Source organism: Onychomys torridus, chromosome 7, assembly GCF_903995425.1.
Source record: "Onychomys torridus chromosome 7, mOncTor1.1, whole genome shotgun sequence".
NCBI lineage: Eukaryota > Metazoa > Chordata > Mammalia > Rodentia > Cricetidae > Onychomys > Onychomys torridus.
In genome coordinates this window covers 97851276-97877921 of record NC_050449.1, presented here as the reverse complement: position 1 = coordinate 97877921, position 26646 = coordinate 97851276, and the positions used below count along the sequence as shown (strand labels likewise).

Here is a 26646-nt window from a genome sequence, read left to right as displayed (position 1 = left end):
CAGAAACAACTGAGAGCCAAACACCCCACGTTCACTGGAAATTTCTCTTTGTGACCCTGAAGGAGTCGGACCCTGAGGCTTGCACTCAGGACACAAAAGTTTACTCCTGATAATCAAAAAGAAGCAGCTTTGGAGGCAGGTGTGATCAGGCTAGACTGACACTTCAATGGCCTCCAATGGCCCCAGTGCCCATGCATTAGTTATGTGGATTGTTTTAGCCAATGGGACATTAAAAATGTTGTGAGAATAGAAGCTGGAGAAACACTAGTGTTCTGAAACTGCCTTTTCCTGCTTTGAAGTTTTATTTTATCACCTTTTAAAAAAAATTATGCATTGCAGGATAAAACCGCCACCACTGGCACCAGCACCATTGCCACCGCCGCTGCCACCACCACCACCACCACCACCACCACCACCACCACCACCACCACCACCACCATAACAACAATAAAAGACACATATGGAAAGCTTCACCAGCCATCTCTGCTGCATATGCACAAAAACATGAGAGTTTCATGGCATCATAAGGGGCAGAGAGGAGCTATCCTGAGTGAACCAGGCAAAATTGCCAAACCCCCCCAAAAAATGTGAAGTAATAATGCTGTTCTCAGGTAGGAAATTAGCACACAATTCGTTACTCAGCAGCAGGTAACAGTAATGTCTCACTACCCAGCAGGTCCTCCTATTTGGTATTGCAAGACTTCCCCTTGATCATCTCAAACTAAAGATGCTTATGGGATACTCAAGAATTAATGAAGATTAGTTAAGAAATTACCCTGTTCTGTCAGCACCAGGCAGGGAAAAGGAGTGTGAACCATGGGGCTCCTCTTTTTCCCTCTGATGAAGTATACTGGGTCCTCAGGTTCAAGGCTCCCACCCTCCCATCTGTCAGCTCTCTCTATTTACTCACATCTTCACTCAATTTTAATGTTTTCTCTTTGATAGCACCTAGAATATCCTTTTAAGTAAGCAACCCTCTATGGCAGTTCCTGCAAAACCCGATTCTCCGACTTTCTTCACAAACTGGACCTCCCACCAAACTTCCTCACCTCAGGACCATTGCATCATCCTTTTCCTCCCGCCCATTCTCCAGTCTCTCAACAAATCTTACAGTTCTTAGTTGCAACATATCTTACATCTCATACTCTTATTTCTGTCCATTGCCATTTAGTCTCGGTCATTAGCTCATCTTGTTCCACCATGGTAGTGGCTTCCTAACAGGCTGACTAGGCTCTTCCTCTTTTCTCTGTAAATGCTTACACACAAGCCAAGGCATAGTCTCTGTCTCTCTGTCTCTGTCTCTGTCTCTCTCTCTCTCTCTCTGTATGTGTGTATATGTGTCTGTCTGTCTCTGTGTGCGTGGGTGTGTGTATGTGGGTGCATATGTATGTGCAGGCCTGGCTTTCGAACATGAGCTCTGGGGATCAAACTCAGGCCTTTATGCTTATACAGTAAGCACTCTACCAACTGCCCCAGGACAGCTAACATAATCCTTCAACAAGTTCAAACCAGTTTGATCCTTTTCAACATCACCCAATGAAACTTTCTGCAATGATGGGGATATTCCATGGCCTCATCATCTAATGACAGTCACCAGCGGCATGAGGCTATTAAGCACTTGGAATGTGGCTAATATTACTGACAGGTGGATCTAAGAACACAGTCACATGTGGTTGGTGGCCCCCATACTGCAGAACACAGTTTGAATGTGTCCTTATAACATTCAGAGGATGCAATTAGGGCCAGCTCTTCTTGGCCTCTGCTCTGTCTTTGACCCCTTTCCATGCAAGGTCACCTCACCCTCTCTGCACCTGACATACTGGTCCCTTTCCAAGACCTCAAGCACACCAAGCTCTTTCCTGCCTTAGTATCTCAAAATGTTCTTCCCTCTGCCTGAATTGCTTTTCCCTTACTCAGTGCCAAATGGGCTTCTTCTCATCCTTAAAGGGTATGGAGTTAAATGTTACCTTTTACCTTGTGACTCACTTTGTAACTAAACTATTTTCATCTTATTTATTGATTTGTTTATTTTGACATACATGTGTGTGTGTTTATGTGTATGTATGTAGGTATGGACATATGAATAATCCACGCACATGTGTGGAGGTCAGAGGACAACATCCAGGAGTTGGTTCTCTTCTTCTACTTTTTGGCTCCCAGGCATCAAGCTTAGGCTTCAGGCTTGGCAGAAAGTACCTTACCAGGGGAGCCATCTTCTCAGTCTTGTCTTTTTTAAAAAAACATTGGTCACAAGCTGTAATTGTCTTTTAGGTTTTTGTTTCTTTGGTTCATGTTTAGACTCTACTTTGGCTCCCCTCAGTTTGTTAGCTTCAGGAGAGCAGAGACCATGGTGGCGTGGCTGGTCACTGCACACCTGGAGCCAGGCACAGTAGATGATGTAAAATCACTGAAGAAGAGAATTGTTCCCACCATATAAATGTGTCAGCACAGGGGTTTGAGGCAGAACTAAGTTCTCCTGGTATCTCCCAGATACAGAAGAGTACAGTGGCATGCATTTCATGGTCTCAGTGGGAATTACAGATTTATCTCTGTTTATCTGGAAGTATCTAGCCTTGGTGGTCTTCAGTCATGATGGATGTTATAGTCTTACTTTTAATGGCCTCTTGGGAACTCAAAGATGAAATGTTTCCCCTATTTATTGATTTGACTATTTCTGTTTATAGAAGAGAGCAAGCTACAACCTTACGAGACACTTCAGGATTGCAGCAGGTGGTGATGGTAAGCTGGCATTGACTTACTAGCTTGATGGGGCCTGGCTCTGTACATTGAATGCAGCAGCAGTTTCTCTAGCTGTGTTCCTTGTTATCCAGAGAGTGACTGCTTATAATTTAGTGTTGACTTTAATTGTGGCCCTTGGGAAAGCAATGCTACTTTTCCAAGATTGTGTAGCTAAAGGAAACTAGACATTTATTTTTTGAACCTCTCTATTTTTCCTATAGAGAAACTTCTATTTTGGGGTGATATCTTGACAAGGTCACAGAATGGCTTTCATTAGGATTGTTCTAGAATCAAATCCTATAATCCTCCCTTTCCATCAGACCCAATCATAAATGGAAGGTTTGCCTCTGGCACTTCCACTTTCATTTAAAGGTGCATCCTAGAGAGTGTCTGAGGCAACGCCACCTACCTGTTTCCCTTCCATGGCTCCTCTCATCTCCTTGAAGGTGGAGGTGAATTCTCCAATAAAGTCATGCTTGCCATTCGAGTCCCAGTCCCATACTATGCACTGCAAGACAAAAGGATGATTGTTTTCTCCCAAGATTTTTATCACAGCAGCTACAGGCAGAGTGAACTTTATGAGGTGGAGTATCTGAAAGATGTTTGGTCTATAAGAAAAGCTTGATGTAATATCTCTTTGGTTTCCATAGCTTTTTACTTGGATTTGTGAGCTGCAACCTCCAAACATCCCTGTGCCGCATCAGGCACTGCAATAACTTATCAGTATTTTCAGAAGAAGCCAATAAGACCCAGAGGAGAAAGCTGTGACTGGTTAGAAGGCCCATCTACTGAATGGAAGCCTGAGGCTTGAAGGTAATTGTCCATCCTGCCTCTAATTCCAATGCCTTTTCTCCCCAGTTCTGTTTTTTAATTTTTTTAAACCATCACAGATAGTCTCTGGTTTATAGCTGAAGAAGATATCTGAGTTCACATATTTATAGCTTTCAGAACAGTAGCCTGTTAGTGATTTTGATAGAATAATATTAGTCTTATTTTTTCTATTTTCTTGATGATAAAAGTAAATGCCAACAAAAGCAAATGAAAAGGTTAAAAAGTGAAAGCTTTCACGGCACCTTCAGGAGAAATGAATGGATGACAGTGACCAATAAAGCACCCTGGTAAATATCACACATCCATCACCCAGCTGTGGCTGTTCATATCTAACAAGAGAGATCCATCTACCACTGTTACAGGTAGATTTTGGTGTCCCAGCAATACTTCCTATAGTGACTAAATTAAATCAACAACAAGCTCTCTGATTGGCTGCATAACTAGGTGAAGAGGAAGGTCCTGATTGTTTTCTAGACTGAAAGTTAGACTGTGATCTTTAGAAACAATGGCATATTTATATTTTAAGCCAATGGGACATCACAAGAACCTTTAATTAGGTCAAGAGAGCAAGAATGACTTTTACTCAGAGGTACCTTATAAAACACCAGTGTCCACAAACTATCTCCGTCTTCCCCCAGACTTCAGATTCCTACTGTTCAGTCTTCCCAAGAAACCAAACTGAAGACCTCTTCCTGGATCATGTGGGATGCCTTACACATGTACAAAAGTATGCCCCAACCCCAGATACATTTTTACACATTAATTTTTTGTTACAATAAATTGCACCTACATCCATGTAGCTACTACAAACTGAAAATGGGCACCATCCCCAATATTCATATTTGTCCTCACATGTCCCACATCAGTTCTCTCCATGATCTCTGCTACACATTGCTTGACTCCATTCTTTCTCTACTTCATCTTAACCTGTTACTACAATAGCCACCTAGGTGGCCTCCTGGCCTCCCCTCTATTTTTCTACCCCCAAGATCTATTAATTATGCTAATTACCTGATTGAATAAAAAATGAATATCACCCAATAGGTCTTCCAAGATCTTCCATGATCTTATTGCCATCAGTATTTCTAAATTTACTTCTTATAATCCATGCTTAAGATATTCTAGAAACAATTTTCTAAATAACAAAAAGTGAGGTGGGTGAGAATGTAAGACACTTGTTTTGCCAAGACTTTAACTTTTCTGTTTGAGATATCTTGAAAAAACTAATTTCTCAGCTTCTCTCTCCTTAGGCATGGAGGATTTGTTAGAAATCCTTTTGCTTAGAAAACATTAACAATATTTTCTGTGAAGAAAGAATGCATCAGCACAAATCAGAATGGAAGAAGTGAGGACAAAGGGAATTAAATTACTTTGCTGAAACAGTAAGGGCAACTGTAATTTTTCTTTGATAATTAGAGACCCAGGGTTGAGAGCTGATAATAATTTGAGCAGTTTCCATGAGAAGGCTGAAGATGGGCTGCTGTGCATTGGATCTTGAATGAATTCAGAGACCCACACATTAAAGACTCATGCTTGGTTTCCATCCCGGGTCACTTATCAGAACATGGTGGAAGTTTCAGGAGATTGGACAGAGAAGAAAGTTTGGTGTGCCCTAGAAGTAGATATTAGGACCCATATTAGGGTTTTTGTTTGTTCGCTTGTTTGTTTGTCTGGTAAAATACCATGACCCCAAGTGACTTATTTTGGCTTATAGTTCCAGAGGGAGAGTGTAACGATGAAGAGACATGACAGTAGATGGGCATGGCTGTTGGAGCAGGAAGCTGAGAGGTCACATATTTATCCACACACAAGAAACAGAGAGCAAACTGAAATGGGGACAAGGCTGTATACTGTTAAAGCCGTTCCTCAATGATGTACTTCACCCGACAAGACTCCACTTTCTCAATCTTCCACAACCTCCCCCAAATAGTGTCATCAACCAGGGACCAAGTATTAAAATATGTGAGCCTATGGGAAACATTTTGCATTCAAGCAAACACAAGACTCCGGGCCCTCTTCTTCCTCTTTTTGTTTCACAGCCCCCTTCAGGTGAGCGGGTCCCCTTGGCCATATGCTCTTACTATGATATTCTGCTTTGACTTGGGCCCCAAAGCCATGGGCTTACTGACCACGTACTGCAGCTCCCAGAATTGCAAGCCAACAGAAATCTTTCCTCTTATTGAGTTGATCATCTCAGGTATTTTTGTCATAGTGACAGAATATTGACTGACAGAGTCAGCCAACAAGGCAGAAGGAGGTCAAACAAACAACAGAAACCACACAATACTTTGGAGACAATGAGTCTGATTCAATTTCCTAGCGTTGCCACCACATCCTGTCTCCTGTGAACCCTGGGATTTCTGTCAGAGTTCTGCCCGCCCCAGCATTGTGTTGATGGTTACTTGTAGAGTAAAGAGCAGGCATCATATTCATGTTCTAGGGACATACCAGAAAGCTGAATGAAGTAGAAGGGGGACCTACCAGAAATCAGTGTTGCCTGGGAACTGAGTGGAAATCAGGAGTGTGGAGCTGGGGCTGGCAGGTGAGTCTGAGGAGTAGAGCACCACAAAATTACTGTAGAGGTCACTGGCTTATGTAGTGATATGGACTCTAGTTCTTGAGTGTATCATTGTGTGCTTGTGTGTGTGCATACACATTTCTGTGTAAGTTGCAATAGATATGGGTGTGGGTGTGCATGCATGTATGTCGGCCAGAGATCAACACTGGCGTTTTCCAACAACTTTCTACCTTAATTGAGGGAGACACTCTCACTGAACTTAGGGCTTGTCAGTTTGGCTATACTGGCTGTCCAGTAAGCCCCAGGGATCTTGCTGTCTCCCCAGTACTGGGATTATAAATATACATTGCCACACCCGGCTTTATATATGTGGGTGCTAGAATCAGACTTGAGTCCGTGTGTTTATATGGCAAATACTTTATTAACTCAGCCATCTCTCCAACCCCTCAATTTCTTTTACTTAGAGTTTATTATTGAAACATATGTGCATGTAAGATATTATAATGAAATCCATAATTACTCATAATAAAATAAAAACATTTAGAGATCACCTAAATCTTATACATGACTATTATAAACAGTTAAGTATGTGACTGTTCTTTGAGAAGCCCACACCCATGCTCTGTGTGCTTTATTCTTCCTTTGAGTGCCTTCTCTATTTTTAAATAAATACCAATTCTGCTTCAAAACAAACAAACAAAAAAAAAACACCACAACACCAAAATTAGAACCCCACAATAACAAGGGAAATTCTGCTAAAATCATGTTTTGAAATCTGCTCTAATATTCTGGTTTTTCAGTTTCCTCAATTGACAAATGTTAAAAGTAAATTACTACCACAGGGAGGAAGGCTTGAAAATTCTCCTACTTATAAAAATGACCCTCTCTCATTTCTGAGTTTGCCTCTGATGCTGTGAGACTACTTGTTTTCCCTCCCAATCACAGAGTAAAGCTCCATTTCTCTGTCCCCTCAGGTTTGGGAATGGCCACAGGATCTGCACTAGGCAATGATGTGCAAGGAAGAGTTCTGAGCACTTTTGGAAGGAAGCACGAAGGACCAGAGTGTGTTTTCATGTTTTGTCTCTGTCTGTGTCTTGGTGATCAACACCATGGTAAGCTGTTGTGTTGACCTGAGGCCCTCACTGAGTTTTCTCAGTGCAGCTCCCTGATAATGCATGGTAGACATACATGCACACAGGAAACAGATCTCTGCTGCTCTTGGCCTCTGAGATTTAGTGCCCAGTCTGTTGAGAATCACTCAGAGAGTGGCCATAGGAAAAGGACTCATAAATGATTATGACTCCAAAAGCAGAAAAAACAGACATTTGAAAAGAACGAAGCAAACAAATTCTTACTAATAATTAACTTGGCTCAAAACCCAAAAATGCATTTACAAAGTATCTGTTTCATTGGTAGGGATGTCCAAGCATATTTGCAGGGAGGTTCATATACAGGATCCAGAGTGGGAAAGCCTAAATGAGGGAAGCAATGAGTGACTTTGGGGATGTCTTCGAGCTGTCATCTAACTTGGGCATGGCAAGGTTATTTCTAGTTGCAGGGCACAATTTGAAGTCAAAGAAGAGCTTTGCTCATTTTGGTTGAAATGCTGAAGAGTTTGTGTCATACAACTGGTCTGCAGTCATTTAATGATTGATGTGGGAAAGCCTAGCTCACTATAGATTGTAACGTTGCTGGGCACATGGCCATGGAATGTATAGAAAGCCAGGCTGTGAGCCATGGGGAACAAGCCAGTAAGCATCATTCCTCCCTAGTCTCTGCTTTACTTCTTGCATGCTAGAGTTCTTACTTAGTTTCCTTCCTGAATGACTGTGATAAAGACATGTAAGCCAATAAACCCTTTTCTCACCAAGTTGCTTTTGGTCATGGTATTTATCACAGCAAACTAGGACACTAAGCAATGCAATGTAGCTTTGGGAAGACTTATGAGAATCCCTTTTTAATTCCTCCAACAGACAGTGGGGAAAAGCTCAATGATTCAGTCATTCCCCAAATAGCTTATCCCCCAAATATAAGGATTGGGATCATCACACTGTGTAATACCATGGATTGAGCTCTTATAATGATCTTGATGAGATCTCTCTACTCCTTCCATCCTTCTCCCTTTATCTGTCTGTCTTTGCCAGTACCTCCTTAGTGACAATCATTTATTACATGGAACAAGAACCAGAAGAAAGCTTATCTGGCCTAGACATAAAAGAAGAGAGTCTCCTGGGACTTCTTCTGTTCAAGGCTTATAACAACTGTGTCCCACCTAATGCCTGAATCTGGCACTCAGAGACTTACTCTTGAAGTGGCTGTCCCTTCTTATAACAGGACTGACCCTAAAAGGGTCATTTTTTTCTTGTTTGTTTTTTTTTCCTCAGGGGCCAGTTTTCTAAGACTTCTGCCCCACATTACCCCACCATCCTATGTTGACTGTGTCTGGCTTCAATCAGACCCTCAGGACATACATCCAATCTAGTAGCCAATCAGGGTCCTACCCAGCCACACACAGGAACTATTCTTGCTATTTTCAGTCAAACAGATCCCTGACACTGCAAACAGACCCTTAACCACAGCTGGAATTCACCTAATCCTGCTTAAAAAGAGCCTGTGAGCTTTTCTTGGAGTGGGGGTCACCATTTTGCCACTTTGTCAGATGGTTTGACCCCAGCATGCTGGAATTTTTTTATAAAAAAAAAAAAAACAAAAAAAAAAAAACCACTCTTGCTGATTGCATACATGACTGGTGGTCTTTGATGGGACTTCTTATAGACCCTAACACTCTCTGCCTTTTGGAGGAGCTCATTAACAGGCACAGAAGACAGATGCAAATAAGAGAAAAGAAATGTAGGGAACCTTTTAAGCATTGCTTGCACAGGCAAAGAGAACTGAAGCCCCCTTGTTTATTGGAAGTAGTACAAACATATTACTTTGATTTCCTGTCATGCTTGGGTTGGTTGCCCCTCCTTCACATGCCAATCATAGCATCCCAGATGTTTGTAAAGTGCTCTCTAGCTTGTGAAGAAAGTGAGGACCACTGAACCCTCCTAGGGAGGATGAGTGGAGCTTGAGAAATTTCCTGTCAGGGTCTCCAGGAGCAGGTACACAACCTTTGATGTGGCTGTGTGTGTGTGTGTGTGTGTGTGTGTGTGTGTGTGTGTGTGTGTGTTGTTTTCCAAGCCAGGGTTTCACTGTGTATCCCTGGTTATCCTGGAACTAGCTCTGTAGACCAGGCTGGCCTCTAACTCACAAAGCCTGTCTCTGCCTCCCAAGTGCTGTTGGGATTAAAAGCATGCTAGGCCTGGTCCTGCTTTTTAAGGTATCAAGTTTCTCTTAATGTAGCTGTTATAAAATTTTGTGTTGAAAATTCTCAGAAGGTGTCCCAAAGGAAGGAAGATACTGAGGCAGATGGATTTTTAAAAATCCTGTTGTCAATTACTTTCTGCCACAGAGCTCTGGTGTGGCTGAGAAGGAAATGCATCTTGGTGAAAGCAAACAGATTAAACTTCCTCAGAAAAATGGAGACAGAGGTGAGATGCCTTGGTGTTACTCAATGAGGAAGTCTTGACACATCTGGGAGAGCTCAGCCTTGCAAAGCTCCTGTAAGCAAAAAGTTCTCACAGCTCTCAGAGGAGCTGAGGCTAGAATCAGAAAACATGTAAGCTTGGCAGATGGTTTGATCAATATTCTTCTTACAGACAAGGGAATTGATTGCATTAGTTCCTTTTCCTATTGCTGTGATAAAGTGGTCTGAGAAAAGTAACTTAAGGGAGAAAAGGTTTCTTCTGGCTTAGTTCAAGGGCATAGTCAGTCCATCATGGTGGGGAGGTACTAGGGGAGGAACTTGAAGTAGCTAGTCACATCCCATCCATGGCCAGGAAATTGAGACCAAGAAGATGCATGCTGATTGGGTCCTTTTCTTTACTTGTACAGACCAGGACCCCAGCCAAAAACTGCAGAAGTGGGCCTTCCCATCTGAGTTAACACAATCATAATAACACCCCACAGACATGCTCTGAAGCCTATTTCTCAGGTGAGTCTAGATTTTTTTTTGTCAAGTTGACAAATCTAACAATCACGATGGTCTAGACATGGCTTCTACAAATCTATTCAGTGTAGTGGGGATCAAAACTCAGTCTTTCTAGAATCTCACCAATTTCATCAATACTACACAAATAGCAAAGATTTCATGATTAAAAAGTATAGAATGGTTATCCGAGCTTATACCCCCATGTTGAAGAATGAAGCTGGATTCTTATCTCATGCAAGAACAGAAAACAACTTTTGGATGAATGACTTAAACATGAGAACCAAACCATGCACACCAAGATGAAATCAGAGAAAATTTTCAGGATATTTGTCTCAGCAATGACTTCTTGGATATTATGCCAATACAGCAATAAAAGCAAAAGCAGACAGACAAAAATATAGCATACTAAAGACCTATACAACAAAGGGACTAATTAATAGAATGGGGGAAATATTTGCCAACTATGTATCTCATAAATGGTTCACTTCATAAGAGAGGAACTCATTCACAACAATAGGAAAATAAATAAACAAAAACAATAACAAATCAGAAAACAACAGTAGCATCACATCTCTGGGTTTTAGCCTTTTCATGGAAAGCAAATGCTTCTGCCCATCTGCCTGCATTGTTCATATAGAATTGTTGAGAACATCAAAATGAGACAAGATTTGTGGCAGCAGTAGAATGACTATAAATGACCTCACAAAAGAAATTGTTAGCCAGGTCAGTAAGATGTCTCTGAGCTAAGAGAAGAAGCAATGGACATATTCTGTGGTGTTGGTTTAAGTGATTTTCCTTTCATGCTTTTAATTCCTTTATTTTTAAAATTAGAAATTCAGAGTGAAATGATTTGCAAATTATGACTGAGCATAGGATACTAAAAATTTTATGACCAACTTGAGGCAAGGCATAGTTTCCTTATAATAAATCAAATAATGCAGATTCCTTGGGGCACTCATGTGAATAGTGCAGTTTTTATAAATCTGTATCACACAAGAACAAAGTATGTGAAATACCTTGTCTTCTGTGCTGTGTAACAATCAATGTGTTGGCAGCATCTCTGTAGCTCTCATTATGCCTGGTAGACCTAAACAATGCCTAAAGTCCTAAAGCCTTACGGAAGTTGGCCAGGCAAATTATTTATGTAGCTCACCAAAGGCTTTGTGGTGAGGGCTGATCCCCCAGACTCTCACTCTCCTTTCTCTTTTATGCTCTCTATGTTCCTTATTTTCTTGGGGTTTTATGCACCTTTAGTTCTGGTGAATTCAAAGCTGTGCATAGTTTACCTGCCTGACCTATCAGTTGTGAGGTATCAGAAGGGCAAAGAGAGAAAAACTGTCCCAATTCTGCCCATAAGGAGTCTGAGCACAGAGATCCAAAGTGAAGATAGAAGAAGAAAGATACTGAGCTGCACTCACCACCTGTCAGATCTGCAGCTGGGGCCTTTTCTAAGTGGTTTGTAGTGGTTAAGTTATTTTTATTCCAATGGATTTGTATTATCTTCAGTTTGCGAAGTTTAGGTTAAAAAAATTACCCGGGGGAAATGGTGAAGATGGGAATTTTGCCACACTGCCTCAGCTCCAGGAACATTTGAATAGGCCAAGTATTAGCAGAGCTTATAAAGTACTTAACCCTAAGAACCATTTAGAATTCAAAGAATCCCTAGCAAGTGAGTCATCTGGTCAACCTCCCAAGCAGCAAGGAGTTCTCCTATTCCGCTATTCTGACAAGTCAGCTAGTCACTCTGTCACCCTGTGCTCTTCAGGCCCCACTGTTATAACCAATTACTCCATTTGTTTCCATATAATTTCCATTTTCCATGATGAATGATGTTCTATACCAAGTCACTGCATAGTCTCACGGCCAACCTTCCATCTTGGCTATCCTAAGGTAAACTGCCCACTTCTTATATTTTTTTTAAATAAAATACAATATATATTTATTCCTTGAAAAATTCATACACATATGCAATGTATTTTGATCATATGCACCATCTACTACATTTCTGTAGCTTCCCCTAGGAGCTCCCAGGCCATCACTATTTCAATTTCATGTCAGTTAAAAAAATAATAACTATTATTATTATTACCCTATGAATCCAATTAGTGCTGACCACATGTGCATGGATATGAAAATCCATTGTAGTATGGGCAACCTACTAGGGACTGCACCCCTAAGGAAAATTGACGCTCCTTCCTTCATTAGACCCTCTGCTAGGAATTGTGCCTCCAAAGCCCCTGCTTCTATCCATGCTGGAATTCTGATAGGCTTGATCTAGTGGAGGTCTTGTGAAGGCAACCACAGCCACACCATGCCTTTTTATCTGCTCTCAAATAAGCATGGGTACAAGACACCAATGGTAACTTTCAAATAGGGAACACTTTGAAAAGCTGTGAATATAAAGTGTTCTGAAACTCCAACTGTCTAGTAAAGGATACAAAGTCAATACCCTAGCAGAGCCTGAGATCCCAATTAAAATCAAACTGCTTTCCTGTAGAAAACTACAATCAATGAACATAAATTCTACCTTCAAAACACCTAAGCAAAGGTTTCAAGAGCTCCTTTATATACCATTTCATTCTTTTATTTATTCATCCTATGTTATTTTACTCTTCTTTAGTGAAGGGCTTTTTAAATGGAGTTTCTGATGTGTTAAAAGACAACAAAATCTTCCTTTTTAAATTTGTATTGAAAATAGATTTTCCCCTCATATAATAGATACCAATGATAGTTTCCCCTTCCTCCCTTTCTCCCAGCTCTCCCCACCTCCTCTCTCCCCTAGATCTACTCCCCACCTCTCCATTTCTTCTTTAGAAAAGAACAGGCTTCCAAGAGGTGATAGCCAAACAGGACAAAACAAGGTACAACAAGACAAGTCAAAAACACTCCTATCAAAGCTGGACAAAGCAACCCAACAGTAGGAAAGTGGTCTCAAGAGCAGACAAAAGAGTCAGGCACACCTGCTCCCATTGTTAGGGGGTCTCACAGGAACACAAAGTTAGTAGCTGTAACAGATATGCAGAGGACTTGGTGCAGACCAATGCAGGCCCCGTGCTTGCCCTTTCAGTCTCTGTGAGCCCATGTTGGAAGAGGAGGAGGAAAGACTGTAAGAATCACAGGGGATTGGGGACACCACGAGAACATGATCCACTGAATCAACAATAAAATCTTTTAAAGTTCAGTAGTTATATCAATTCTAGAGATAATCTATTGGACAGAATGAGTACATAATTCCAATATTGCACTTTGTTTAGCTAGTAATATTGCTATAGTATTATCTTTCTGTGAATATTTATTATAGCACTGAGAACTTTGAGTATATTTCAGATGGCCTGAGCTTATATGATAAACTGAAGACCTAAACTCTATTTATAATACTGTTGCATCAAGAAAAAAGAATATTCTAAGTGCATGTAAGTTAACAAAAGGAACACCTGGAATATTATCATTCATAAACTGAAAATAAGTGAAATTTTATTCCAAGGTTCTTCTTATCACCTGGCATCAGCATATTTGATGACTTCATGGTAATATACCTCAGAAAATAAGCTTAGAAGTAGAAAATAGTTATTTTGGTTCATGGTCTCAGTCCATGGTCATTTGGTCTTTAAGTCTGTGGGAGGGTATAGCACAGTATAGCAGAAGCATATGGGGCAGGGGGTTGGGGGATGAGGACTCACTGCATGTTTCACAGGAAGCAAAGAAAAGAGAAGAAAAAGAGAGGAAGGAGCTGGGATCCTAACATAACTTTCAAGAACATGTCCTCAGTGACATCCTTCCTTCAAGCTGGCTCCACCCAGTGCCTCCCAAAGATACCATCATCTGAGTACCACACCTTCAACACATAATGTTTGGCAGAGGGACACACTTAGGATCTAAACCATAACAGCATATAATGTTTTCTTTGTCATCCATCCTTTGATGGACACCTAGGTTGCTTCCATATCTTGACAATGTAGGTAATGTTGCAATAGACATATGAATGTAGATGTCTCTTTAACACATGGAATTTGTTTTGTTTTGTTTTAGTTATATACCCCCATAGTGGAATTGCTGGTAGTTAATCATAAATCTTAGTTTGTTTTAGTGTCTTTGGTTGTGTGGAAGTTTGGACTTTTACATTTCATGGAATTCTGACTCAGGATCTCAATTCATGAGGTTACAAAGAGTTGCCAAATAAATGATTTGTGCATGGCAAGAGAGACCCAGACGAGAGTGATAGTCTGTTTAGCAATGATTGTGTTCTCAAAACTTTAGCAGCTACCTAGTGTTACTTACAAATTCCTTTGTGAGTCACATACCAAAGCAATCAAAGCAATACTCTGTTTACAGAGCATAAGAGCATATCCCCGCCCATGAAGGTGACTTTGCAAATTTCTACAATGCTATGCAAGGTTCATGCAAGGCTCCTTTCCATAGATCAAAGATCCAGAGAGCCCTTTCTTTCTTTCTTTCTTTCTTTCTTTCTTTCTTTCTTTCTTTCTTTCTTTCTTTCTTTCTCTTTCTCTTCCTTCCTTCCTTCCTTCCTTCCTTCCTTCCTTCCTTCTTTCCTTCCTTCCTTCTTCCCTCCCTCGCCTCCTTCCTTCCTTTCTTCCTTCCTTCCTTCCTTTCTCTTTCTTTCTTTCTTTCTTTCTTTCTTTCTTTCTTTCTTTCTTTCTTTCTTTCTTTCTTTCTCTTTCCTTCTTTCTCTTTTTCTTTTTTCTATAGCCCAAGGTAGTCTGGACCTCACTGTGTAGTCTGCTTGGCTTCAAACTCATGGTCATCCTATCTCAGGTTTCCAAATGCTGTGTACAGAAATAATTCATCTTACCCAGATGCAGAGAACACCCTAAAAGCAAAACTTTTAGCTAGGTAAGATGGTACATGACTGTAGTCCAGCACTTGGGATGTTTAGGCAGGAGAATAATGAGTGCAAGCCAAGCTTGGTCTACTTACAAGGACCCCATATTAAAACATTTCTTAAGCTTCTAGCTAAAGACAGAAATAGAAGGCAGGTAGATCTCTATGGCTTTTTAGAAACTTATACCAAGGCAATTTAGATCTGGGGTGCAGGGTCCTTGTATCATGAGGAAACCTTAGTATTTGCCTCCTAATCATCTGGCTATAGTAATACATAAAACTAGAAAAACTTGCTATAGAAAATGCACGACTTTGTTAAAAGAAAAGAAAAGGAAATAAAAGGGAGCAAGAAGAAAAGAGCCAGCAGGGCAATTCTGTGAAGAAAGTAGTTTCTTGCTGTCTAATTATGAGTTCTTGACAGTCTCAGAAAGGCATATAAAAGGAAAGCCACCATCTTGAATAAAAGAACACCCAAGGTGACTAGTAGCAGGAAGGCTCTCAGAACGAGAGAAAGTTACCAGACTGTGGGACCTAGACCTGCTAATTAGCAACCTCAGGTGTGTTTTATTTTCACAGTAATCCAGCTCCCCAGTTAAATGACCCAACTTTAGACTCTGCTGGTACTCTACGGCCCAGTTATGACAGGCTTGAAATGGAAACCCAAACCACTAAGTTACCAGAGAGAACAAGGACAAATCAACCCAAGAGCAGCACAAAGCTAAAATGACCTGATTTACAAGGGAGGCTCATTCTCCATCCTTACCATTCTGCACCAGTATATAAGGTGATGCCATGCAGGTAGTTCTTTCCTTCTTAGTGCCCACCCTACTGTCAGTGTGTCTGTGGCAGGCATGTATCCCGACTCATTGGACTCAAAATCAGTAAGAGAAAACTACTTTTATCTTTTATTACAACTCTGATCAATAGACAATGCTTGACTAGGACTCTGAATCTAAGAGGCAGAGAGTTGATTTATCATTGAGGAAAGGGTATGCTTTCTTGGTAGCACTTGCAAGGGAGAAGGTAAGGGAATGCACGGGAGGAAGTGTGTGGAAGGGGAGAGTAGCGGTAATTCCACAAGGCATTTTGCATTGTAGCTAAACCTAGTTCAGACTGTGGGTCTCTCTCATAGCTCTGAGGACTTGGTTTCTCTTTTATGAGGGATAAGTAAAAATAATTTCTCCTTACTTCAAAGAAAACACACACACACACACACACACACACACACACACACACACACCCTAATCAAAGGGGCCCAATAAGTGAGAGTATTGGATAGTAGCCTCACAGAAGGGTCTTAAACTAATAAGGACATGATTTTTCTCTCTCAAGTGAATTACAGACATTGCTTCAGCCTTCCTTGTGACTATATAGTACTTGGATGATTCTGAAGATATAAGTTGCTATCCTGGGCAGAGCAGATTATCCTTATAGGTCACTGTAAATTTTACAAAACAGTCCATGAGAGGAAAGGTCTGGGTTGGTCTCATCCACCCTTGCTCATGGTGAAAATTATTAATAAGCATTTATCATCCCTTGTCACCTACAAGAGAAGCATTAGCCACAAGGAGGCGTGGGAATGGTTACAGAGGGTCATAAACTGCTCATGGGATGAAGTGAAAACAGGGTCTGGTGGCCCAAGGAAAAGTTCATGAATCATGAAAACCCACAGAGAAAGCTGCTCTAGACAAAGAGGAACTGGGGATATATGTCACCCCCACAGAAGACCTAAGTAAAAGACCAAGATAAACAGCAAGGCAGACTGGATACCAAGATGCTACAACCAACTTAGACCTATATATAAAGTCTCTATGACTCCTGGTCTCATAAAAGCTCAGAGTCACTATCTAGGCAGAAAGTGCTGAAACATCTCAAGTCACCCCTTGCCTCCCACATGTACCCAGTGACATGTGTTTAAACAATATGATTGATTACTCTGCATTTTGCCTTGTCAGTCACCACAGAGTTAATTACACATTATTCTTGAGCATTATTATATATAATGGTATGGCAAACCATGCTAAATTTAATGGCCCTTAGCATTCAGCTATTAATTTGACAACATGACCACATCAGCACTGATGTGTTGGTATGGGCCTTCCTTATCAAGGATAATTTATATCACTGAGCATACTGGCTGTCTCATTCTTCTTCTTGCTGACTCATTATTCACTCTGATATAGGCGATGACTCAGTCAATAAAGAAGAAATAAGTGTAGTTTGATTTTCCTTAATCTTTTATAAATGCTGATCATGAAACATTATGGATTTTATAGCACTAAGATACAGTCTAAAATAAATGTGGGCTCATTGTAAAACTTGCCAAAATGGAAAGAGAAGACAGATGTTGGAGGTCACTTGTACCCAACTGTGGTCTCTCTAAAAGGATACCAGCTAGGTAGTCCACCAACCCTGAAACACTCTTATTTCCACCACTCAAAGTACCCAAGTGGCCATTCACCTGTCTAAGTGTATCTTCTGAGAAGTCTTCCCTGGTTATTGTACTTGGTGAGGCACCTGTACTGTGCTGGGTCCTCCAGAAGACAACTCAAGACAATGATACATGTGAAGGTGCTTCTGGAAGCAACTTCCTTAGGAGTGGAGATTTAGGTCAGAGCAGGAGAGGAGACAAACAAATCTTAGAAAAGAGTTTTGACTCCAACTCTCAAGTATATCCCCAAAATGTGAATTCTCCCCCTGGAATTGAACTTTTTTGGGGGATGGGGATGGGGATGAAACATAGTCTCACTCTGTAGCCCAGCTGGCCACAAGCTTACCATAATCCTCCTGCTTCAGTCACTCAAGTGCTAGGAAACACCAGTTCTACTTCAGGATTGGACACTTAAGCCCCACTGTGTGTCATTCACTGATAAAGGGATACTCCAAGCCTTTTAATTCAACACATGCTGTGAAGCTGTCTTGGCAGCCTTAGAGCAGTCCTCCAGCTGAGATATTGGTGCTAAGTGTTAAACAGAAATAATGTAGGGGCAAGGGTGCCATTACATTCCAAAGGAATCCAGTGTGAAATAGGTGAGGCATATTGATAGTATCTGTCTCAATGACACTGAAAACATTCTTAGAGTACTTGAAGATGATCTATGATAAAATCTATCACATTGTTTTATAATTGCTTAATCATCTCTCTTTCCTATAGATTTTAAGTCTCACCATGGTATAAACCATAGTTTGTTCATAATTTATCAACAGTAACAAACCTAGTACCTGGCACATGGTTAGCCTTCACAGTCTTCAAAAAATATCTGTGAAATCTCAAACAGGGAGAAGAATGGTGTGTGTGTGTGTGTGTGTGTGTGTGTGTGTGTGTGTGTATGAAGAAATGAGGCAAGAGGTTAATTAAAATGGATGGAATATAAATAAGCCCCTTGGAAATCTACTGTTTAATAACTCAATTTAAAAACAGAAAAGAGAGCTTGAAGGCAGATTCCCCTGAAGATTACACAACACCAGTCATAAGTAATAGGTTACAAGAGAAACAAAACAAAATAAAAACCTAGTGCCAGGTGCAGGATATCTCCATAGGAATTGTTGATGAGAGAGACCCAAGGGAACCTCCAAGCAATGCAGGTCCTTGCTTTTTCTTGGTTCCCCACAAGAACTAGTTGATAAGACCCTAATGCAGAAGACTCCTCACACTTTGGATACAAGATAGAGAGAAATTAAGCAGGTACTCAGCTTAAAGCTTCTGCTTTGCTGGCTAGTTTTCAAGGTGCTGGATGGTGCTATGCTGAGGTAATAAATAAATCAATGGTCTTACCCAGCTATAACCATAATACCAACATGCCTGGCCAAATATACCTAGTATTGCAACAGTGGCATGATTGTTATAAGGTAACCAACTGTTCTATGATTGAATTTGAGGTCTGCTTCACAAGAACAACACTACACTACACCAAAAGAATATACATGTCAGTGGAATAGCTAACAACCCTACTATTCAATATTATCAGTCAGGAGGCAGAGGCAAAAAGATCAAGAGTTAAAAGTCATTTTCAGCTATATAGTGAGTTGATGGCCAGCCTGGGCTAAGTGAGACCCTGATTTAAAAAAAAAAGTTAAAATATTAAGCACCTAAGATACATAAAATTCTATATTAGTGGTTATACATAAAATTATAGGTGAAATGGAAGTGTTTGCTGCCTCGTGGAAATAAACATTTTCAAAGGAGATAGGAATTTGTTGAGCAATCATGAAAGGTTTATCATCCTTTCATAGTTCAGGCCCCATTGCAACCTTTATCCTAAACTGAGCTTTCCTAATCAGCTCTCTTGGAGGATATTCAATCACACTGTGAACCTGGAGTTAGCATTTGCATTAAGGAGGCTGAGTTAGTTAGCAACTAGTTGACAGAAAGTAATCATTGAGCATCAGAGGGCATCTGAAAGAGACAGAGAGACACATCAGAAGTAGTAAGGAGGGATTTTGAGTGGCACAGCTTTTTGATTGTTTGTTTTGGCAGAGCAAAGGAATGGGCTTTTGGTGAGTCGCCAGCAAGGAGAGAAGGTTAGCTAGGTGCTACTCAGCCCCTCTGAGCTAGCAGGTTTTCACCTTAGCCTTTGACTCTCGAGTTTTATTTATAAATAGAATGACAGAGATTTAGTTAAAGCTACCTTTATTGGCAGTGACAGGGCTGATGCCTGGGGGAACAAAATTCTCACTAGGCTTGGCCTGAGCAGCTGGGCTGCTGTCAGAGAAACAGGCTGGTAACTGCAGAGTCACAATTGCTGGCTGAAATAGCAATAGATTAAGGTTCAGCCACTGCGCTGAACATAAAACAACAGCTCTATTACAGACACCTCGCATGTTTCCTCAAACTCCTAGATGAACCAGATGGTGTCTATTCCAATCCCACAATACTCTGTGTTAAATGCACATTCTGGCATTGCACCTACTAGACAGTATGCTTTGTTTATTTGGGCTAATTCAAAGAGATACCTTCATTTTCATATCCCAATACTATGTCATTTTTTTCTACATAGCAGACGCTCAATAATATTAATTGAATAAACAAAAAAGTGAAATCTGATGGCCAGTTTCATCTAAATGCAAATATACATATACAAGCTCCTTCGTTAAATAATATGGGGGAAGATAATGTATTATTATGCCCCAAACAAAAAAAAAATATTCACAGTGTACCTTAGTAGGAACTGGCCAGAGTAAAACAAATAGATAAACAGGGTGAGAAACTGAAGGAATGGTTACCCTTAGCTTCCTGCATGTGCCAATCCTGTACTTAGAGCATCCTGAGAGTGAGTTGCTACTTAAGTTGGCAGTTGGGATACCTCATCCTATTAATATGCTCTGCACATTTACATGTCAAAATCTCTGAGTCCCTGAAAGAGTCAAAATGGTTTGACTTCTGTCCTAAAGCAACTCAGATGTATTTGAAGATGCAGTCCTTTGGTTATTAATACCTAATAACCTCCTATAGAATTGGCACTTTGTGAAATAAAATTTAAAATGCATTTCTGCTAAGTAAGTGAATACATTCTGATTTTTTTTTACATTTGCAAGTAGTAGCCTTGATGTAGAGAATGGATTTTTGATGGAAATGTAGGTCCATTTCTCAAAAGCTACCTTTGAAAACATACTGAATGTTATGACAGTGTCTAATTAAGTTTCCACACTTTTGCTGGCATCTCAAAGTAGTTATTAGAGGAATGGATACAGGGAAGGCCATTCCCATTGATGAATAGATGGTTTTTAAGCTCTGGGAAAACTAGATGTGTTACATATCCTCAAAGACAAATAAAGCTATTGGTGTGTCTACTAATAGGAATTGGATGAGAAGAAAAGTTCAATTACTGGGGTAATAGGCTGATGAGATAGGTCAGTGACCCTACTTAACACTGTCAAAAGCTTGTTCTCTACGTGTCCATCTTACAAATACATGTCTGACTTTATCTCAGTGGAAGGAATGGGTGTCATCCTGGCTGGTTCATGGACTAAAATCCTATCTCTTAGCGAAGTGTTCTTCAGGGACTGCTTGTAATAAGAGGGGAATTGATTCTTTTTGACAAATAGAGAGTCCCTGGTAGAAATTGTAGGCTTAACAACTGAGTGTAAATTTTTAGTTTTCTCATGTCATGTGGGACTTCCAAACTGTCTTACACACACAAGCTAAGGAAGCAACATAATTCAGTGAAGTTGCCCATGAATAGCTGAACCAAGATAGGAAGGCTATTGGGATGAAAAGACACCATCTCAGTAAATAAATAAATAAACCTTCTTTGAAAAGAATATTAAGGGTTAGGGAGACAGTTAAGTTAGTAAAGCACTAACTTAAAACATGAAAACCTGAGTTCAATCCACAGATCCCACATTAAAGAGAGAGGAAAAAAGAAGCAAAAACAAAAAAAACAAAGCTAGCCAGGTGTGGTGTTGCACACTCACTTCAACACTGGGCAGACTGACACACTGGGTCCCCAGAGCTTGCTGACCAGCCAGCCAAGTCTACTTGGTGAGCTTCAGACCTATGAGATTCCTGCCTCAAAATATAGAGGGATGGTTGCTGAGGGACAGCAGCCGAGGTTGACTCTGGTCTCTGCACACAAACACACAGGCACACAAGTTCATCTGCATAAAAATGCACACCCATACACATAATATACCCTTCCACAAGAATATTATTGGATTATCCTAGACTTTGTTTTCTATTATTTAGAGAGTGGTCGGAGTAAGCCTACACAAAGCTCCAGTCAGTCATTCTCAATTAGACCCAAGGATTCAGATCTGATCAGGTACAACTGCTACCCTACAAAAAGCACAAGTGAGAGAATCCCAAAGGTTAATTGGGCCCTGGAAAGTCCTGGACATCAAGGGTTTAGAGCTATTGTGCTCACTGATAAATAAGATGTGCAGTCCAAGCAAGTCAGTGAAACATTACAGACACTAGTCCTGGGCAGGGATCAAGATAAATACCAGTGATGAAATGAGGTTTACAACCAGGCTTGGACCTGGTCCTTACAAAACTGTTCTGTGTGGTCATTTTGTGTGATTGGATAGAACTAGTAAGTTTCCTGTGCTTTTAGGATCTGTTTTCCCCCTTTATTGAGAACCTCCAATTCTCAAATACCTATGGTAGTTGTATTGACACTAATTAAATGGGAGAAGTGAATAAATGAGCTTATGTCAGAAAGACACAGTAATCAACTTGCCTGACTATGCCAAGATTTCCTCCTGGCTATTAGGGAATGTCATATTGCCAGCTTGTGGTTTCCACACTGATTAAGCCATACAAATGAAGTCATCTGTTCTTTCTTGGCCTTATAGTGCCTTTTCCCCTTCAGGGACCCAATAGGAGGTTGTATCCAGGCATCAAATTATAGCAATCAATAAACCTTCCACAGCATGGCTCATTTAGAGTAAGAGACATGGGCATTTTGCTAGAAGAAACAATGATTACCTGTCATGGGATTCAAGAATCATTGTGTTTATTAGAGGTCAAGAGTACGGGCTCTCTGTGGCCACATGCTAAATTGCCCTTGGGTCCTCAGTCTATCCTCTGTGGAGTCTCAATTTGTGAATGGTGCACTCAGTTATACAAGCTAGTTGTTTCAGGACCATCTTCTGTTGCATCTTCCTTCTTTTCTTCTCCCACTGCCCCAGCACTTGCTCAGATATTGAGACCTCTAGCTTCTATTTCCTTGGCCCTTTCATAGTCTTTCCAGGGCCATGTATTTCCCTTCAGTCCTCAGTGGGCTTCTGTTCCCTTCAATCCCTTCTTCAATCTTCATTTAAGAGGAAGAACAAACTTTCTAAGTTTGCTATCTTAATATGTAACTCCTGTATTTTAAATGTTTTTTTCTCTCTAAATTGTCTACACACAGAGATAATCCAACAACAAATTCTATTGAATACTCCAGCACTTGAAAAATACTGACATAAAGTGATTTTGTAAAAATATAAGTAAAATACATGAAGAGATGTGTTAGCAATTTAGAGTGTTCAATGTGCTTACCAAGGACTGGAATTCAATTCCTAGCACTTGGCTCAATTAGCATGTAAGAATGCCCTCAAAGTTACATAAAACATGGCAGATCCTCAACAAAAATGCATTCAGTGGTGAATAAACAGGCCATGTGTACAGGGAAAAATAACAGTGTTTCATCAGAGGCTGAAAATAGTGTGCCTTGCACCCCAGCAATCAACTGGATTGTCCTATATTCTTCGATACCTCTACGCTGGCTAGGAACTGTATTTACTTGGACATTCTCTCAGTCCAACTACCTGTCAGGTCTCAGATCAAATATGAGGTTCTCAAATAGGCCTTATATCTATAAACTTTCTAGGAGACGGTGGCACAGTCTGAGCCAGGGCATAGTGACTGGTAATGAAGATCGACAAACCTTGCCTCCTTGCTTTGCCCACACAGCCATGGGAGTTTCAATCTTCCTAAAGAGCACTGAAGTATAAAGTTGCAAAGGTTTAGACAAGTATTATGGAGCCCTTGATGATTATCTGAACCAGCCAACCCTCCCAGGGTCATAAATCTCCAAGAAAGATTCTAAGAATGACACACTTCACTGTGAAATATCCCGTAGCATGCCTACAATCTACCCAAAAACCATGTGTGTGACCTAGCCTAATAAAGTCAACACCCCCACTATTTTTTACTTTGGATACCAATGTCTTTGATGAGTAAAAATTTTAGGATACCATTTGCCCAATTATAGCCTTGCTCCACTGAACAATCACTAAGGACTCAAGATGGTCTGTGAATGTTGTTTTCTGTCTGAAGTTAGGACTTTTATTAAATTGAAGACTTTGTGAGTATAAGCCAGAATATAATGGTAACTCCCGCCTTCATATCATATACCATAGAACCCTGGGTCTTCTGACCAGCAAACACATGCAACAAAAATGGCAACATGTTTACTTCAAGTGTGACTCTTGTGCTCCACTCCACACAACAGAATCAGAGCCTTTAGAGGCAGGGACTAGAAATCTGAAATTTAGCAATCTCTTCTTTGGGAATTCTAAATTCCTGCAGGTGAAGAATTTTTATCATTGTCCCTACAATGCAAACCAATCATGTTGCCGATGAAGGCTGAGACCTAGAGAGGTGAGAAATCCTGCTCAATCAATGTCTTGTAGTCAGCTAACATCAAATGCTCTATGGAGACATGAGTCTGTGGTTCCCAAGGTCTGTCCTGGAGTCACAGAATCCTCCTCCTCTTTTGAGGCACTCACGGTGGCACAGCACAAGGTCCAGAGGAGATTGCTTCAAGGCTCATGAGCATCGCCAAGGTACAAGATCTTAAGGCAAAGGACTCAGCTGGACAAATTACATTCCAGTTCCATGCAGGATGTAGATAAGATCAAGGAGAAAGTACATTTGCATAATCTAGTTGTCCCCTTCAGACACTGGATGCTCTTTTACTCGGTCCTCACATTACGCTTAGGAGAGACTCTGATATTAGTCATTTGTTCTTCTGTGTAGATAAAGAAGTGTTTTACTTGCATATGCCATGTACTGGGTGCTATTTTATTATTTGCTCTCAGAAGGATGCCTTTCTTGACTGTCCGTAGTAGAAACTCCTAGACAACCTTTTGTTTCCATTTTTGGCATTTGTGCTCTGTGTGACTCTTATTTATTTGAACATCTGTCTGTCCCCTGCACTCAGTTATCAGCATTTAGAAGGAAGAAGCTAAGTCTTTCACTTTTCCATCCTGATTGCCAGCATAATTCCCCATCTGCTGCTGTTGATGAACTCAAGGGGGTGGGGTGAGGAGAGGGGAATCTAAAGTGTGCTGTGATCAAGGACCAGACAGGAAGCCCCTTCAAGGAAGAGATGGTCACAATTCACAGTCCTTCATTTCAAGGCCTGGAGATGGGACCTGTCCATTGTAGCAAGTGTCTGCTTGTTGACACCTTACTGGATAGCTGGTTTTCTCCTTTCCCCTTTTCATTCAGTCCACCGGATGTGCTACCCAAAGCCATGGCATGTCTTTCTTCCTTAGTTACCCTCTCTAGAATGATTTCCACAGACAGAGCAATGCTGTGCTTCACCAAGGCTCCCTGTCTAGGCATCTCTTAATTAAATCAAGCTGAAAATCAAAACTGACCATCACAAATATCATTCTGACTTTTGCAATGAATTAGATGGGTAGATAGAGGCAAGCTAAAATGCAGCTGACTAGTCAGTGAAAGGGGGACTTGAATGGCATTCTGAATGATTCCAAGAGCTGTTGCTGTCTGCAGCAGGTCCCCAAGTTCTCTTTCACCATCAAAATGTTCCCTTCCTGCAGGTTGCTGGTATTTTTAACCAACTCTCTAATTCTGGGAAAGGAAGTTCTGCCCCATTACTGCAAATGCAGTGAGAGAAATGAAAAGACAAATTGAGAGCAGATTTAAAGGAAAAGGTACTGAAAGCCACAGCCAGGAAGCCTAGAATCTATAGATGGAGCAAGATATTGGAACAAGTTGATGTAAGTGGTGCTGACCCTACCCTGAAAATAGCTCACTATTCAAGATCCTATGTATTCAAGATACCATGTATTCAAGTTACTATGCTACTATACAGATCTAAGTTTCAGGACTAGAGAAAGCTCCATCAATTTGAACACATGGCATTGGTTATAGAACATGACATAACTTCAAGATAGCAGATGAGCTGTCCATACATCACTGGTATTCATGCCCTAGATTCCTTGTGTTTCCTCTAGAGGCATATATCAGCATATGAGGACTGGCCAGGGAGAGACAATGGGTGGTGAGTGATGGTGGACAAACTCACTAACAAGGTCTGCCCTGGGAATTAAACAGTGATGTCACATCCAATATTTACAAGTTTTTGAAGCAGATGCTTGTGGCAGAACCTCCCCTACCCCCTTTTTTTAAAAGACAGGTCTTACTATGTAGCCCTGGCTGCTCTAGAACTCATTATAAATATTAGACTTGCCTCAAACTCACAGGGATTCACCTGCCTCTGCCTCTGCCTCTGCCTCCTGAGTGCTGGAATAAATGGCATAGGCCACCACACCATGCCCAAAGGCTTCTCTTAGATGCTAGAATTTGTTCATGACCATGAGGCCATTCACTTACTCATTTACATTTACACACACACACACACACACATACACACACACACACACACACACACACACACTTTCCTGTGTAACTACTATTGTCAGGTATGGTGTTAAATAATGAATTGTGGTACTTTTTCCCAGTATAAGTTGGGTAGTGAGATCAGGGAATGGGAGGTGCCACTTTCAAAGTAGGTACAAGGTAACTATAGGAGATGAATAGATATTCTTAAGGGATCCAAGTGGGTGAGCAGCTCGAGGGTGTGAGAATGAGTACTGATGTGGTTTGGGAGGGCAGAGGCAACATTGATCACAATGAAGATGCATGAATTCATTTCTAAAACTTGTTTCTAATTGAAAAATAATTGTATATATTCATAAGATACAATGTGATAGTTGATCTACATATTCATTGTAGAGTCAATCAAGATAATTAGCATATTTGTCATCTTATGCATAGGAGTTTTTGCAGTGAGAATTAAGAAAAAAATCTGTTCTTTTCACAGTTTAAAATGTCCAAGTCACTCATTTCCTTGCTTATTACATGTTTCTTTTAGAAAACTGCATTGGTCCTTCAGTTCTTCACCTGCATGCTCTAAAGGTCTGGGATTTCTTTCTTTTTTTCAGTTTTTTG

General features: G+C 40.7%; 1 protein-coding gene across 3 annotated transcripts in view; it reads right to left on the bottom strand.

Moving 5' to 3' along the window:
• The window catches only part of Cpne4 (copine 4), a 477370-nt gene that overhangs the window by 44740 nt on the left and 405984 nt on the right, over positions 1 to 26646 (bottom strand). For all 3 annotated transcript variants that reach the window (XM_036193242.1, XM_036193244.1, XM_036193243.1), the window contains exon 8: positions 3149 to 3247. In XM_036193242.1, the coding sequence (XP_036049135.1) occupies positions 3149 to 3247 (99 nt within the window). The remainder of the gene's footprint in view (positions 1 to 3148; positions 3248 to 26646) is intronic.